General features: G+C 40.6%; 1 protein-coding gene and 1 pseudogene across 2 annotated transcripts in view; both read left to right on the top strand.

Moving 5' to 3' along the window:
- Nucleotides 1-16,023, top strand: part of KMT2A (lysine methyltransferase 2A) — a 75,633-nt gene that overhangs the window by 27,476 nt on the left and 32,134 nt on the right. For both annotated transcript variants that reach the window (XM_060103178.1, XM_060103179.1), the window contains 10 exons: nt 1,020-3,673; nt 5,007-5,184; nt 6,248-6,482; nt 8,367-8,431; nt 8,843-9,220; nt 9,742-9,815; nt 10,794-10,925; nt 11,502-11,615; nt 15,187-15,333; nt 15,757-15,852. In XM_060103178.1, the coding sequence (XP_059959161.1) occupies nt 1,020-3,673; nt 5,007-5,184; nt 6,248-6,482; nt 8,367-8,431; nt 8,843-9,220; nt 9,742-9,815; nt 10,794-10,925; nt 11,502-11,615; nt 15,187-15,333; nt 15,757-15,852 (4,073 nt within the window). The remainder of the gene's footprint in view (nt 1-1,019; nt 3,674-5,006; nt 5,185-6,247; nt 6,483-8,366; nt 8,432-8,842; nt 9,221-9,741; nt 9,816-10,793; nt 10,926-11,501; nt 11,616-15,186; nt 15,334-15,756; nt 15,853-16,023) is intronic.
- On the top strand, nt 10,203-10,591 carry LOC132493062 (small ribosomal subunit protein uS8-like; annotated as a pseudogene).

Consider the following 16,023-nt stretch of genomic DNA (forward strand, 5'->3'; position numbering starts at 1 on the left):
CAGGTGGCCTAGTGGTTAGGATTCCAGGCTTTCACTGCTTTCAGTGCTGGGGCCTGGGTTCAATCTCTGGTCAGGGAACTGAGATCCCACAAGCTGTGCAGCATGGCCAAAAACAAAAACAAAAACAAAAAAAGATAATTTTAGAAAACAGTGGTTTTCTGAAGTCTCTTGATAAGCAGCAAATTGAGCTGATTTATAAGTTGGCAAATTCCTTTTATTTAGAATAGAAGAAATCTGATTTAAATTGTCAGTTTGCTCTTGACATCAATTATGGTTAAATCTTTTTTGTAATTTGAGACTAACTAGTTCAAGAACCTGTAGGTAGGAGAATAGATTAATGGACATCTCATGTCATTTCACTGATTAGTTCACCTACCACTGAGTTCAGTGATCTTATTCTGATGTCTCATGAATGAATGTTTTTCTTTTCAATGAAACTTTCTTAACTTACTCTGGCAAAGCAGATTGAAAATATAGGAAGCTGAGCTGCCTATAGAAGTTGGTATATTATTGTAGCCTATAGAAGTTGGTATGTTGTTGACTGAAGAGCATCTTGTTCAGATTTATTAAAGCCAAAATTCTGAGTTGAAAAAATGGGATGACTTACTATAAATGTTTTCTCAGATATTAACTCTTGGTGGCTACGACATGGAAAAGGTCATACAGATTTTTTTAAAACACACCTTTTTTTTTAATTCAGAAAAAACCTTCTTGTTCACCCAAAGTTGTAGGAAAATTAGTTTTATATATTAATTGCTCAGTTGAAAACCTCTTATTATCTTAGTTTTTCTATCAAAAAGGTAGTTAAGTGTTCTTTTAGGTAGGATGTTATTTACTTGATTTCTTTGAGGCAGGTTTTTGGTGAAAAGAAACTAAACACAATTAGGATGTTTTATTGACTGATTAGACCCAGGTAGAGTTCAGTACAGAATGGCTTGTGCTAAATTATATTCAGCTTAGTTAAGACCTAAACTACAAAGCTAAATATATGCTCTTCATTGTTTAATTTCTATACACAGTTAAAACTAGTCCTCGAAAACCTCGCGGGAGACCTAGAAGTGGCTCTGACCGAAATTCAGCTCTCCTCTCAGACCCATCTGTGTTCTCCCCTCTAAATAAATCAGAGACCAAATCTGGATATAAGATCAAGAAGAAAGATTCTAAAAGTATAGAAAAGAAGAGAGGAAGACCTCCCACCTTCCCTGGAGTAAAACTCAAAATAACACATGGAAAGGACATTTCAGAGTTACCAAAGGGAAACAAAGAAGATAGCCTGAAGAAAATGAAACGCACACCTTCTGCTACATTTCAGCAAGCCACAAAGATTAAAAAATTAAGAGCAGGTAAACTCTCTCCTCTCAAGTCAAAGTTTAAGACAGGGAAGCTTCAAATAGGAAGGAAGGGGGTACAGATTGTACGCCGGCGAGGAAGGCCTCCATCAACAGAAAGGATAAAGACCCCTTCAGGTCTCCTCATTAACTCTGAACTGGAAAAGCCCCAGAAGGTCCGGAAAGACAAGGAAGGAACACCTCCACTCACAAAAGAAGATAAGACAGTAGTCAGACAAAGCCCTCGAAGGATTAAGCCGGTTAGGATTATTCCTTCTTCTAAAAGGACAGATGCAACAATTGCTAAGCAGCTCTTGCAGAGGGCAAAAAAGGGGGCTCAAAAGAAAATTGAGAAAGAAGCAGCTCAGCTGCAAGGAAGAAAGGTGAAGACACAGGTCAAAAACATCCGACAGTTCATCATGCCTGTTGTCAGTGCCATCTCCTCGAGGATCATTAAAACCCCTCGGCGGTTCATAGAGGATGAGGATTATGACCCTCCAATTAAAATTGCCCGACTAGAGTCTACACCGAATAGTAGATTCAGTGCCACGTCCTGTGGATCTTCCGAAAAATCAAGTGCAGCTTCTCAGCACTCCTCTCAAATGTCTTCAGACTCCTCCCGGTCCAGTAGCCCCAGTGTTGATACCTCCACAGATTCTCAGGCCTCTGAGGAGATTCAGGTACTTCCTGAAGAGCGGAGCGCTACCCCCGAAGTTCACACTCCACTGCCTATTTCCCAGTCCCCAGAAAACGATAGTAATGACAGGAGAAGCAGAAGGTATTCAGTGTCAGAGAGAAGTTTTGGATCTAGAACGACGAAAAAGTTGTCCACCCTACAGAGTGCCCCCCAGCAGCAGACCTCTTCCTCGCCACCTCCACCCCTGCTTACTCCACCGCCCCCGCTGCAGCCAGCCTCCAGTATCTCTGACCACACACCTTGGCTCATGCCTCCAACCATCCCTCTAGCATCACCATTTTTGCCTACTTCTGCCGCTCCCATGCAAGGGAAGCGAAAATCTATTTTGCGAGAACCGACATTTAGGTGGACTTCTTTAAAGCACTCTAGGTCAGAGCCACAGTACTTTTCCTCAGCAAAGTATGCCAAAGAAGGTCTTATTCGCAAACCAATATTTGATAATTTCCGCCCCCCTCCACTGACTCCTGAAGATGTCGGCTTCGCGTCCGGGTTTTCTACATCTGGTACTGCTGCTTCAGCCCGATTGTTTTCGCCACTCCATTCTGGAACAAGGTTTGATATGCACAAAAGGAGCCCTCTTCTGAGAGCTCCGCGATTTACTCCAAGTGAGGCTCACTCTAGGATATTTGAGTCTGTAACCTTGCCTAGTAATCGAACTTCTGCTGGGACATCTTCTTCAGGAGTATCTAACAGGAAAAGGAAAAGAAAAGTGTTTAGCCCTATTCGATCTGAACCAAGATCTCCTTCTCACTCCATGAGGACAAGAAGTGGAAGGCTTAGCACTTCTGAGCTGTCACCTCTCACCCCACCGTCTTCTGTCTCTTCCTCGTTAAGCATTTCTGTTAGTCCTCTTGCCACTAGTGCCTTAAACCCAACTTTTACTTTTCCTTCTCACTCCCTGACTCAGTCTGGGGAATCTGCAGAGAAAAACCAGAGACCAAGGAAGCAGACTAGTGCTCCGGCAGAGCCATTTTCGTCCAGTAGTCCCACTCCTCTCTTCCCTTGGTTCACCCCAGGCTCTCAGACTGAGAGAGGGAGAAATAAAGACAAGGCCCCTGAGGAGCTGTCCAAAGAGCGAGATGCTGACAAGAGCGTGGAGAAGGACAAGAGTAGAGAGAGAGACCGGGAGAGAGAAAAAGAGAATAAGCGGGAGTCCAGGAAAGAGAAAAGGAAAAAGGGATCAGAAATTCAGAGTAGCTCTGCTTTGTATCCTGTGGGTAGGGTTTCCAAAGAGAAGGTTGTTGGTGAAGATGTGGCCACTTCATCTTCTGCCAAAAAAGCAACCGGGCGGAAGAAGTCTTCATCACTTGATTCTGGGACTGATATTGCTTCTGTGACTCTTGGGGATACAACAGCTGTCAAAACCAAAATACTTATAAAGAAAGGGAGAGGAAATCTGGAAAAAACCAACTTGGACCTCGGCCCAACTGCCCCATCCCTGGAGAAGGAGAAAACCCTCTGCCTTTCCACTCCTTCATCTAGCACTGTTAAACATTCCACTTCCTCCATAGGCTCCATGTTGGCTCAGGCAGACAAGCTTCCAATGACTGACAAGAGGGTTGCCAGCCTCCTAAAAAAGGCCAAAGCCCAGCTCTGCAAGATTGAGAAGAGTAAGAGTCTTAAACAAACTGACCAGCCCAAAGCACAGGTACTCTTTTCCATCTTGCCCATTAAAATCAGCAGTTTCTCGAGCCCCATCTAGGAGCAAGTTTTAGGCTGAGTGTTTCAGTTAGATCCACGTATGGGAATCAGGAAAAGATGGTGGCATTCGCAGTGGTCCTTTACGGACGGGTAGGATTTTGATAGGTAGAAAATGATAGGGGAGAAAGTTTTAAGGAGAGGAAACAGTGTAGGGTAGAGATAGAAAAGTATAAAACGTACTTGAGGAACGGGAATAGCTGGACTGGTACGTGTAGGAAGGCGGTGAACCAAGACTGAAAGGTACGTGGGGCCACATTACCCTGAATGCTGAGTTGTTTGTACTTAATGGGATTGGTGTGATGGAATCTGTGACTTCATTTTGAAGATGCATTTTTGCAGTCAGATTGTTTTACTGTTGTTTACTATAGGAAACAGGGCGGGGGGAATCTCTTCCTCTGAGTTGTGAGTGATCAGACCAATAGAAAATAGGTATTTGCAGAATACATATGAGAAACACTTAGCCTCAAGTTGTGGTACAGAAAAGCTGTACAATTCAGTTAGTTAAGATGATGACAAACAGATTTTTGTAAAGAAGAGCTTTTTTTTTTTTTTTTTTTTTTTTTTTTAAATTAACAAGGCGAGCTAGGCACTGGTCTTTTCTGAGAAAACCTGCCAATCTTTAGATTGTTTTTAAACACTGTCATGTAGTAGATGCATGTTTATACCAACATATCAAGTTAGGTTAAGATGACCACAAACTTAGGTTTTAACGTTATTCAACGTAGGGCCACATTTACATTTAGTAATTCTGCCAGTTGAGAGGTCTAGCAGGAAAATGAAGAGACTTGTTTCTGACACCATTTTGGATGTTTTTGGTTAACCTCCTAGTGGTAGGAGCCGTGGCTCTTTAAAATGTGAGACATTTCTGTTTGGAGCCGTGGCCTTTTATACTTCCATTTATAGGTTATTTCCCCCTACTTCTCTGTTGATCAGGGAAATATAAGAAATAGTCTGTGGTTAGATAAGCCCTATTTACACGAGAATGAGCTTCTTGATAATGCAGACTGGCAGCTTGATTTTTTTTTGAGGGAAATTTTAAAGAAGTAGTATAATTGGGAATAGAAGCTTAGTTGATTCCTGTTTTTTGATTAGAATCCTTTTCTGCCAGTTTTAGAAGTAGGTGATTTCTATATGTTGATATGGCATATCAGCTGGGAATAACTAGAGTTGTATGTGTTGAATCTAGATTATAAGTTAATCAACTATACCTTGGCTTCATTCAATTATATTTTCAACGCATATGGTTGTTATTGTTTGTTTTTGGCTTGCCTCCTACTCAGGGTCAAGAAAGTGACTCATCGGAGACCTCTGTGCGAGGACCCCGGATTAAACACGTCTGCAGAAGAGCTGCTGTTGCCCTTGGCCGAAAACGAGCTGTGTTTCCTGATGACATGCCCACCCTGAGTGCCTTACCTTGGGAAGAACGAGAAAAGATTTTGTCTTCCATGGGAAATGATGGTAGGTCGGGGGTGTCAACCTTGAGGTCTAAACAGACACTGGGTTCGTTTGCTGATCATCCTGGGAGTGCCCAGTAGGCTCTTCATAGCATTATATGTTAGGCTGGGTCCTCCAAAAACCAGATGGCGGAGGGCAGGGGGATTAAATGTGTAAGGGTGTTATTAGAGGAAATGCCTGAGAGAGAAAATGGGGAGGGAGTCAGGAAAGGCCGGGAGAGCTGTCAGACTGCTGCTCTGTAAGTCTGACCCTAGTGAAGGAGAGCGGGAAGGAAGGCTGGCCAGAATCCTCCTGGATGCCATGCAGTGTGAGAAAGCTCGGCAAGGCTGTCAGGGAGCCCTTGAGCAAGCATTGACTGTCAGAGGAGTCTCGTGTCTCCCAGGAACAGGCCTACCCTAGTATCCCTGCCACACTTGTCACTGCCTGAGAGCAACCTCTGTGGTAATTGTGGCCTCTGTACCCCTGGATTTTAGAGCACAGCAGCTGGGGCCCTGTGGTTTCAGGTCTGTGAGGCACATTCTCATGGGTCTCAGATGAAATTTAGAGGTTTAGAGAGTCTTCAGAAGCATTCAATTCATATTCTTTTTTTTTTTTAATGCTTTCTTTACTTTCTTTTTTTTAATCATATTTTCTTTTTTTAAAAAAATTAATTAATTATTTTTTGTATTTTGGCCACGCTGCGTGGCTTTCAGGATGTTCCCCAACCAGGGATCGAACCCGGGCCCCTGCAGTGAAAGTGCCAAACCCTAAGAACTAGGTCACCAGGGAACTCCCTCAATTCATATTCTTGACTTTAGGTTACACTGTATTTTGTTTTCATTGTTTGGATTTCTGCTTTCATCAAGCTGCAAGTTATAGGCATTTTTAAACATTTAAGTAATTATTTAAAGCAGGCTCTGTGTTCTGCATATGAATATTTTTATTGTAATGAATTTGATTTTTGGAGTCCCAATTAAAACAAGGTTTGAATGTGTATACTAACATCAGTAGATTTTGAGAATCTCCCCTCTGCTCCCAGGAAGGAACCAGATACTCTGTCAGAGCTAATGCCACGTTTCTTTAACAGACAAGTCATCGATTGCTGGCTCAGAAGACGCCGAACCTCTTGCTCCGCCCATCAAACCAATTAAACCCGTCACCAGAAACAAGGCGCCGCAGGAACCTCCAGTAAAGAAGGGACGGCGGTCAAGGCGGTGTGGACAGTGTCCCGGCTGCCAGGTGCCTGAGGACTGTGGTGTGTGCACTAACTGCTTGGACAAGCCCAAGTTTGGTGGCCGCAACATAAAGAAGCAGTGCTGCAAGTGAGTGCGCATCTCTCTGGGGGGCTGGTCTCAGCCACTGTCCCGCTTGTCACAGAGAAAATGCACCCGAACGCCCAGTGTGGTTGTACCAAGTCACCTCAAGTTGCAAGATGAGTTGCACGCTTGGATTTTGTGCTGTGCTGGGTTTGGGCTGTGCTTAAATCAGAAACCCTCAGGCGCGGTGCTGTGAACGTTCTGTATCTGCTCAGGTCAGTGTGGTAGCCCTTAGCCATATGGCTATTTAGCACCTGAAACATGGTTGGTGTGACTGAGGAACGACATTTAAAATTTCCATGTAATTTTAAATTCCCATAGCCACATGTGTCTAGAGCTGCCATATCAGTGCAACTCTGGAGGGTTTCTACTTAATCACCAACGAGTTTAGGCCTACTATTTATCAGGTCAACTGAAATTACCTTTATCTTTATGGCATTCAGGAAATAGTGGTGATATAAGTCTCTCCACTCTCTAACTCTCAGAATATTTTCATGCCTATGGAAGTCTTCCCCTGCCCCGCACGCTACTTGCGGAATCTTAGTTCCCCAGCCAGGGATCGAACCCGGGCCACGGCAGTGAAAGCGCCGAGTCCTAACCACTGGACTGCCAGGGAATTCCCTGGAAGTTTTGATTACTCTACCTTTTTTCCCTTTTTCTAGTCAGTTTGTGGATGCACTTTCTGCTCTCTGGGATAATTTGTTTACAGTGGATCAAGAGAATTGCATAAATAAATTTTGGTGGTTGAGTATCTCATCAAGTGCCTGGCACCAGGAATAGATATTATCTATAGATATTTGCTGAATGAACGAATAACATGAAAGTGATTTATATAAAACATAATTGGGAGAAATGCTGCATTACTTACTTAAGGGGAGACAGTTTCTAGGAGACACTGAGAAGTTCTGTGCTTTGGTTTAGTCTGGCCTTAAGCAAGAATCTTGTCTCAGTCCCATTAGTGGAAAGAAGTGAGACAATTCACAGAACAACAAAAAAAGGTACATGATAGCAAGATAAAATTGCACTAAATTTAGGGGTTGCAGTGGATTCCGTCCAATATTAAACTTCAAATTAAGTTTTGAGTTACAGTAAACTGAGGATTGAAATATCTATCAAAGCCCTGAGATAGACCTGTAGCATTGTAGTGGCAGACAAAGGACTCGGGTAATTTTAGTCCATTTTGTATTCAGATTACTATATGAATAATAATCTCATAAGGGGGCAGAACTGATTTGACTGCAAGAAATAATGACTGATCCTTTTGTGGGTGGCGCTAGTCAGTACTGGGTTGCAAGACATTTGAGTCCCATTTCAAAAATAATTTGATATTTGCTCCTTTTAGATCCTCAAGATAGGTGAAATTGCTGATCAAAGGATTTAAAGGCTTCAATTTAAATAATGAGCAGTCCTTTTTTTCAACTCTCTAAATGAACCTGAATAAAGGTTCATGGATTCTTTTTTTTTTTTTTTTTTAATTAATTAATTAATTAATTAATTTTTGGCTGTGTTGGGTCTTCGTTGCCATGCGCGGGCTTTCTCTAGTTGTGGCGAGCGGGGGCTACTCTGTCGCGGTGCACAGGCTTCTCATTGCAGTGGCTTCTCTTGTTGAGGAGCACGGGCTCTAGGTGCGCTGGCTTCAGTAGTTGTGGCTCGTGGGCTCTAGAGCGCAGGCTCAGTAGTTGTGGTGCACGGGCTTAGTTGCTCCGTGGCATGTGGGATATTCCCGGACAAGGACTCAAACGTGTGTCTGCTGCATTGGCAGGTGGGTTCTTAACCACTGCACCACCAGGGAAGCCCAGGGTTCACGGATTCTTGCAGACGAATTAATACTTGCTTCAGTTGCTTCTCTCCTACATGAAGTTTACTTTATGGTATCCCTTATTATTCTAGGATGAGAAAATGTCAGAATCTACAATGGATGCCTTCCAAAGCCTACCTTCAGAAGCAAGCAAAAGGTAGTGTTGTCAAAAGATCTTCCCCCAAATGCTTCCTGCTTTAATGTCATATAGTTGTGTACATCTAGTGTAAAGAGAATACTAGCCTTTTTTCAAGTTGGTTGTTGAAGCTGGGTGATAGGTACATGAGTGTTCATTTTACTCTTCCCTTCACCTTGGAGTATGTTTGAATATTTCCATAAGAAAAATTTTTTTAAATTCATACAAAAAATTACATTATATTTCATTTCCTAGAGTAATAAAAGTATACCTGTTTCACTTGCCAACTTGGCATTAACTTCCTTGAGTCTTCCGGTGTCAACTTTAGCTGTAGGAAACTGAGACTAAGATTGTTACATTCCTATACTTATATTTTAAATAAAATTTTCTCACTTACAGAAAAATAATCTTGCTTTCCCCCCCCACCCCCAGCTGTGAAGAAGAAAGAGAAAAAGTCTAAGACCAGTGAAAAGAAAGAGAGCAAAGAGAGCAGTGTTGTGAAGAGCTTGGCGGACTCTAGTCAGAAGTCTACCCCATCAGCAAGAGAGGATCCCGCCCCCAAGAAAAACAACAGTGAGCCACCTCTGCGCAAGCCCCCGGAAGACAAGAGTGAGGAAGGGAATGCCTCCACCCCAGGACCTGAGGCCAAACAAGTGGCCACGCCCTCTTCCAGGAAGTCCAGCAAGCAGGTCTCCCAGCCGGCACCAGCCATCCCCCTACAGCCCCCCAGCACAGCACCACCGAGAAAAGAAGCCCCCAAGACCACTCCTAGTGAGCCCAAGAAAAAGCAGCCTCCACCTCCAGAGTCAGGTGAGTGAGGACAGCAGGAAGAACTGCCGAACCAGAAGTACCAGCACAGGACACTGACATCTTAAACAGCATTTGGAAATCTGAAATGTATATTTTTAAGTCTTTGGTACAAGAAAATTAGCTCTCTTTTAAATATTTAATTTTTTTGTTTGGCTGCGTCGGGTCTTAGTTGTGGCACAAGGGATCTTTTAGTTGCGGCATGCATGCGGGATCTAGTTCCCTGACTACGGATCAAACCCGGGCCCTCTGCATTGGGAGTGTGGAGTATTAACCACTGGACCACCAGGGAAGTCCCAATTAGCTCTCTTTTAACTGTTATATAATAATAAAGAAATAGAAGCAAAAACCAGTTAAGTTGGAGATACTGTCTTAATTTCCTGTTTAAAGCCTAGAGTTTAAATAGTTTGTTTTTTCTAATGCCCTTTTCTTTGCAGGCCAATCAGTGCTAGAGTCATCGTTGCTATTTAGCATTAACTGTAAATTTAGTGGCATCTGACTGCAGTTTATTTTGAATTCTTTAGGTCCAGAGCAAAGCAAGCAGAAAAAAGTGGCTCCTCGCCCCAGTATTCCTGTAAAACAAAAGCCTAAAGAAAAGGTGAGGAAAGATGTGTTTCCCTGCCATTTGTCAAAGATGTGTTCTATTCTGTAGGGAAATAGCCTTATCCTTGACATTTACGAAATTGAGTGAAACTGCATTTCTGCCTCTGTGTAGATGGCAGTGGAATTTCTTAAAATTAGCAAACTTCAGGTTTAGGCTTTAGCTCACTTGCTTTTTTTCTCTTTTTTTTTCCCGTTGTTGTTTTCCCCTTCTTTGTAGTCCCACACGCTTATGCTTATGCTGCAGGCTGATGAGTATAAGTTTTTTTTTCCCCCTCAACATCCACTAGCAGTATTTGTCTTTAACAGTCACTCACTATTTTTATTATGTGGAGAGAGAGGTCTTTAAGACTTTTCCAGTTCTTTCTGTGCCCCCATAGTGGTGTGCATGCACGTCCAGGCTGATGCTCTCGAGAGCATCAGCAATGCTGAAAAGGGAGGCACATGCCAGGTTCTTATTAAGTCATGTTCCAGAGTTACTGTCCAGTTTCAAACTGTGATGATGAAGCATGGTTACATTGGCAAACCTGAAATCATTGATGATCACAGAGCGGGGAAAATTGTTTTGAATCTCATAGGCAGGTTACTCAAGTGTGGAGTGATCAGCCCCAGATTTGATGTGTGCAACTCCAAGATCTAGAAAAATGGCAGAATAACCTGCTCCCATCTGGTCAGTGTGGTTTCATTGTACTGACAACCTCAGCTGGCATCGTGGACCACGAGGAAGCAAGATGAAGACACGCAGGAGGGAAAAGCCTGGGATGTGTTTTCTAGGGTATAAATACATACGTGCCAATAAAATGCTTCAATGGAAAAAAAAATCTCCTGAAGATTACTTGTCTGTTTCTGTAGGATACTTATATTGGAAACATGTTTTCCAGATCTATTAAGATTTGTCATTTGCATTATTATCTGTTGCAAGAGTGAAGGCAGGCAGGGTTTGGATTTGTTCTTTATCCATCTTCTATCCCCATAGGAAAAACCACCTCCAGTCAATAAGCAGGAGAATGCAGGCACTTTGAACATCCTCAGCACTCTCTCCAATGGCAATAGTTCAAAGCAAAAAGTCCCAGCAGATGGAGTCCACAGGATCAGAGTGGACTTTAAGGTAAAAGTGTTCAGTGACCACGGAGTATATTGAGTGTTGTGGACTTTAAATCAAGAAAATGATGTTACCAAAGGTGTTGAAAGAGAGGAAATTCGTTTGGGGGGTGGGGCGGAGGAATGAAGATCTGCCATTAATAGATGGGTTCAGGTGTGTGAGAACTCCGGTCATTGTTACCAGGTCAGTCTGTGAACTGACTGAAGTACAGAGGCACGGAGCCAGTCCTGCCCATCCTGAGCTGTAAAGTGCTTTTAGCTGAGAACAGTATCTGAGGAAGTGCTTCTTTCACATAGGTATAATCAAACCATGATGATCGCTTGAATCAGCAAAACTCTAAGGGAAATTCAATCCCAGTAAATCTTTGCATTGTAGTTAACAGGTGAGCCTTTTAAGAGTTTGTGTCTGAGATTTAAAATTTTCAAAGCAGCAGTTATTTTGAACTCATTGAGATGAAATATTCTCGACATTCTGGTGTCACTCTAATTTTATGCTTTTCGTCCTTATTTTCAATGCAGCGTTTTTTCATTGCAGCGTTGTGTCGTAAAACTGTCAAAAGTATCTTTTTCTCTCTCTCCGCAGGAGGATTGTGAAGCAGAAAATGTGTGGGAGATGGGAGGCTTAGGAATCTTGACCTCTGTTCCTATAACACCCAGGGTGGTTTGCTTTCTCTGTGCCAGTAGTGGGCATGTAGAGGTAAGATATCCTGCTTCTTGGTACCCCAGACAGTATAATGATAGATTATTTTGCTGTGATGAAAGAAATCATTATATTCTGTTTTGTTGGTATATAGCAGGCACTATATCCTGTTGAAACCTGCAAATGAAATGCTTTGAAGTTTTTTAGAAATTTCAGGAAGGAGTCTGCTTTTTATTAGAGTAGCAGGTTTTTTTTTTTTTTAGAGTAGCAGTTTATTGAGTGTGAAAAGTTTAATAGTTTCATCTCTTAAATTCACTCATTATTAGAGTTCTGATTTTTTGCTAGATGTCCAAACATGGAAGAAATGATAAATGTTTTTCTAGAAAAAGAGATGCTGTTGATAGTTGCTTTATGTTGAATAGCAAAACTTCCTTGTCTATAAAGAGCTCTTAGCAATTAATAAGAAAAAGGAAAACACCCAGTAAAAAAAATAGTCTAAGGGCAGGAGTATATAATTCACAAAACGAGAAGTAAAAAGATGGTGGGAGGGGAGCGTTAAGCCTTCCGATTATCAAACACTGTAAATTAAAGCTTGATAAAAAGGATCAAGTGGAAATGGAGACTTTCTGTTTCTGGAAATTTAAATTAGTTACAGTCTTTCTGAGAAGATTGTTTGGAAACATGTATTTATCTTTAAAATGGGTATACCCTCTAACCCAGCAATGCACTCCAGGCATTTATCTTGAGGATATAATTAGATAAATTATATGTGTATGTATGTTTGTATACATGTATGTATATAATAAACCCTTCTATATGTATAAATATTTGTATATATATAATAAATAGAAGGGTTTATTTCAGTATTTATGATAATAAAAAATTGGAGACAACCCAAAAAGTCATCAATAAGGGGCTGGTACTTTGGTTAAAATAATTATAGGACATGCATATAATGGCACATAGGAAGTCCTAAAGATGATAATATAGATTCATATTGACATGGAAAGATGTCCATGACACATCACTGAGTTAACAGAGCAGGTCACAAAATAGTATGTAAAAAGCATTATCCCATTTTGGTTTGGAAAAATGTTTTTGAAATATATATGTAGAAAGAATTCTGAAGGATTTACACCAAAATCTTAAGAGTGTAGTTGGATTGTGGTTGACTTTTGTTTTTTCTTTATCTTTTTGAGTTTGTTTGCAGTGAGTATGTGCCACCTTTATCATAAGGGGGGGAAAAGGTAGCACAATTTTAACTAGGAAGCAGTAATTTGTCATTCATGTAGTTCTCAATTCCTGAATACCTCCTTAGGTTATTATTTGTCACATATGTATTCTAAGGTCATAAAGAAAACCCAAAGCCAAGTTGTAATCCAGATGTTGAGCAGTCATTGAGACTCACTAGCTAAGACATTCAGTCCTGCCCACTTGCTATTTTAAATTACACATTAGCAAGTGCGGACAATATTGAATAAGAATTCACCAAAACTGCCTCTGTGATTTAGTTTAATGCAGATCCTTTATGTATGCAGATTATATAATCCGATATGCTATTTTTCTTCTACATCTTTAAGCTTTCTAAATAATTTCAAAAATAAACTATCAGACATAAAGTAATTTTTCTGCAAAATTATATTCACAAATAACTGTATGCTGAAAGTTATATATTAAAGAGTGACTTTTTAAATGAAAATGATACCAGTATGTGGATTTTTAAATATGCAAAGAAAAAAGTAGTTTTAATGGGCAAAAATTAGCAGCTTAAATAGTAATGGGATGAACAATAATTTTGAGGTGTAAGTTTTGTTTTCCTTGGGGTTCTTATTATATGGTTGTATCTTAAATGTAGATTTAAGAAATTAAGAATATATGACATCATTATATGATAAAGTATATGGAGAAATGCAAAATTGTCATTGTAAACGTTCAGCAATATTTTTTTTAAAAATTTAGTGATTCAGACATTTAATGAAATAAAGGCATTAAAAAAATAAATTACACATTAGCAGAATTATTGCCTGGTATTCATTCATTAAGGAAATATTTTTTTAGTGCCTGTTACGAACAATATATTGTTCTAAGTGCTGGAGTTGCTTTAGATAGCATTGAAACTGAGACTGTTCAGTCTATGTAAGTGCCAGGGGTCTACTGTACCTCTTTTCCTACATAATTTTAACTCTCGTTACATCCATACACATGTTACCCACAGGAATAACTTATTTTCGTAACACCAGTACTTCAACTTCTGTGTTAAAAGTTTTTTTTTTTTCCAGAGTATAATTGCTCTAATTTAAATTGTGTAGCTGTGCACAGCAATCCCACAGGATTCCTAAAAACTGAAATTAGAAAATGAATAGCCCACTGCCTACATTGCACTCCTAAAGCATAACCAGTGCTTGATGAATTTTCCCTCCATTCAAATTTTTAAAAACTTTTTATGTTGACATGATTTCAGATTTACAGAAAAGCTACAAGAGTGGTACAAAGAATTCCCACATAACACCCTTTACCTGGATTTCCCAAGCATTAATATTTTTTTTATTGGAGTAAAATTGCTTTAGCATTAATAATTTTTTTAAGAGTATATTAATTAATTTATTTTTTGCTGTGTTGCATCTTCATTTCTGTGTGAGGGCTTTCCCTAGTTGTGGCAAGCGGGGGCCACTCTTCATCGCGCTGCGCGGGCCTCTCACTATTGCGGCCTCTCTTGTTGCGGAGCACAGGCTCCAGATGCGCAGCCTCAGTAGTTGTGGCTCACGGGCCTAGTTGCTCCGCGGCATGTGGGATCCTCCCAGGCCAGGGCTCGAACCCGTGTCCCCTGCATTAGCAGGCAGATTCTCAACCACTGCGCCACCAGGGAAGCCCAGCATTAATATTTTTAATTTGCTTTATCCTTTTCTCTTTGTATATGTATTGTACAAAATAAATAAAATATGTACACACATTTTATATGTAGACATTTTTTTTCTTAAAATTTGAGAGCAAGTTGCAGACATATGCCCTTTTACCTCTAAATTTTATACTGTGTATTTCCTAAAACCAGGGACATCCTCTTATATAACCACAATATAATTATCAAAATCAGGAAATTAACGTTGGTATTTTACAATTATTTAAGTAGACTTTATTTAGTTTTGACCAGTTGTCCCACTGATTCTTTTATGGCAGAAGAAAATTATGAGTCACGCTCACTTGGGTTTCTGAAAATCTCTTTATCAGTATGAAAATAACTTACTTTCTAAAATTAGAGATGGGAAGGACAAACCAGAACTTACAGTCATTTAGTAGATTATAGAGAGCCTTTAAAACCATCCCTGTTTCCCCTTACCCCACTCTTTTACATCACCTTAGCTCTTTGTTGATACCTCTTTTACGGCACTTAGCACATTCTATTAAATCTTAGATTGTATCTATTTAGTTATTTTATAATTCTACTATTATTACTGCTTTAGTCCCCTGAAACTCCCCAGTATTCTGCTTTTTTAACATAGTCATTGCTTAGTGAACATGTTGAATACAGTATGTATACCACTACTCCTAAAGCTCAAAAAGTAAGCAGGTAGGATTTGGTTGATATTTCTATGTGCTATTTGACCGCCTCTGTGTTCCCGTCTTACCCTAGTTTGTGTATTGCCAAGTCTGTTGTGAGCCCTTCCACAAGTTTTGTTTGGAGGAGCACGAGCGCCCTCTGGAGGACCAGCTGGAAAACTGGTGTTGTCGGCGCTGCAAGTTCTGTCATGTTTGTGGAAGGCAGCACCAGGCCACCAAGGTACGATGCTGAGTAATGGGGCCACTTACAGTATTACTCTGTATCTCCATTTCTGCCTTTTAATCTAGGATTTCGTACGCACATTTTTCCTGTTGGCTTAGCCTGTTTTTACTGTTTAACTGGGTGTAATCAATTGCCTATTGTGGTGTTTTAATTTAATTTTGGGAGTATAGCAGAAAACGTGGCATTGGATAAAATCCTCAAAATAAATCAAATCTCCTTTATCAGAATGTTCAACCCTGAGTACCTTTGGCAGGACATAAATCCCTATGCCTTGAGAGTAAATAATTTATGAGGAAATTGAAGCTGTCACAGTGATGTGCTGTATTTACTTGAAGAAAAGTATGAAATGGGGTACTAAGTGACAGGTGTCCAGTGAAGGTGAGGTGATGCCCACCTTTTTGCCTTCTTGTTTTCTTACAGCAGCTGCTGGAGTGTAATAAGTGCCGAAACAGCTATCACCCTGAGTGCCTGGGACCAAATTACCCCACCAAACCCACAAAGAAAAAGAAAGTTTGGGTGAGTTTCTCACACAATGGGCAGTTTCAGAGAGAATTGTCATGGGACTGTTAGGCATGCACAAATTGTAAGAGGACTACCCTGCTTGAGGAAGAAAAGCCGTCCCAGTAGAGAAGTCAACTCTAGAAATGGATTGCGTTTGAGACCTTCTTAAATAAGAAGAGATATTAA

This window comes from Mesoplodon densirostris, chromosome 7 (genome assembly GCF_025265405.1).
Source record: "Mesoplodon densirostris isolate mMesDen1 chromosome 7, mMesDen1 primary haplotype, whole genome shotgun sequence".
NCBI lineage: Eukaryota > Metazoa > Chordata > Mammalia > Artiodactyla > Ziphiidae > Mesoplodon > Mesoplodon densirostris.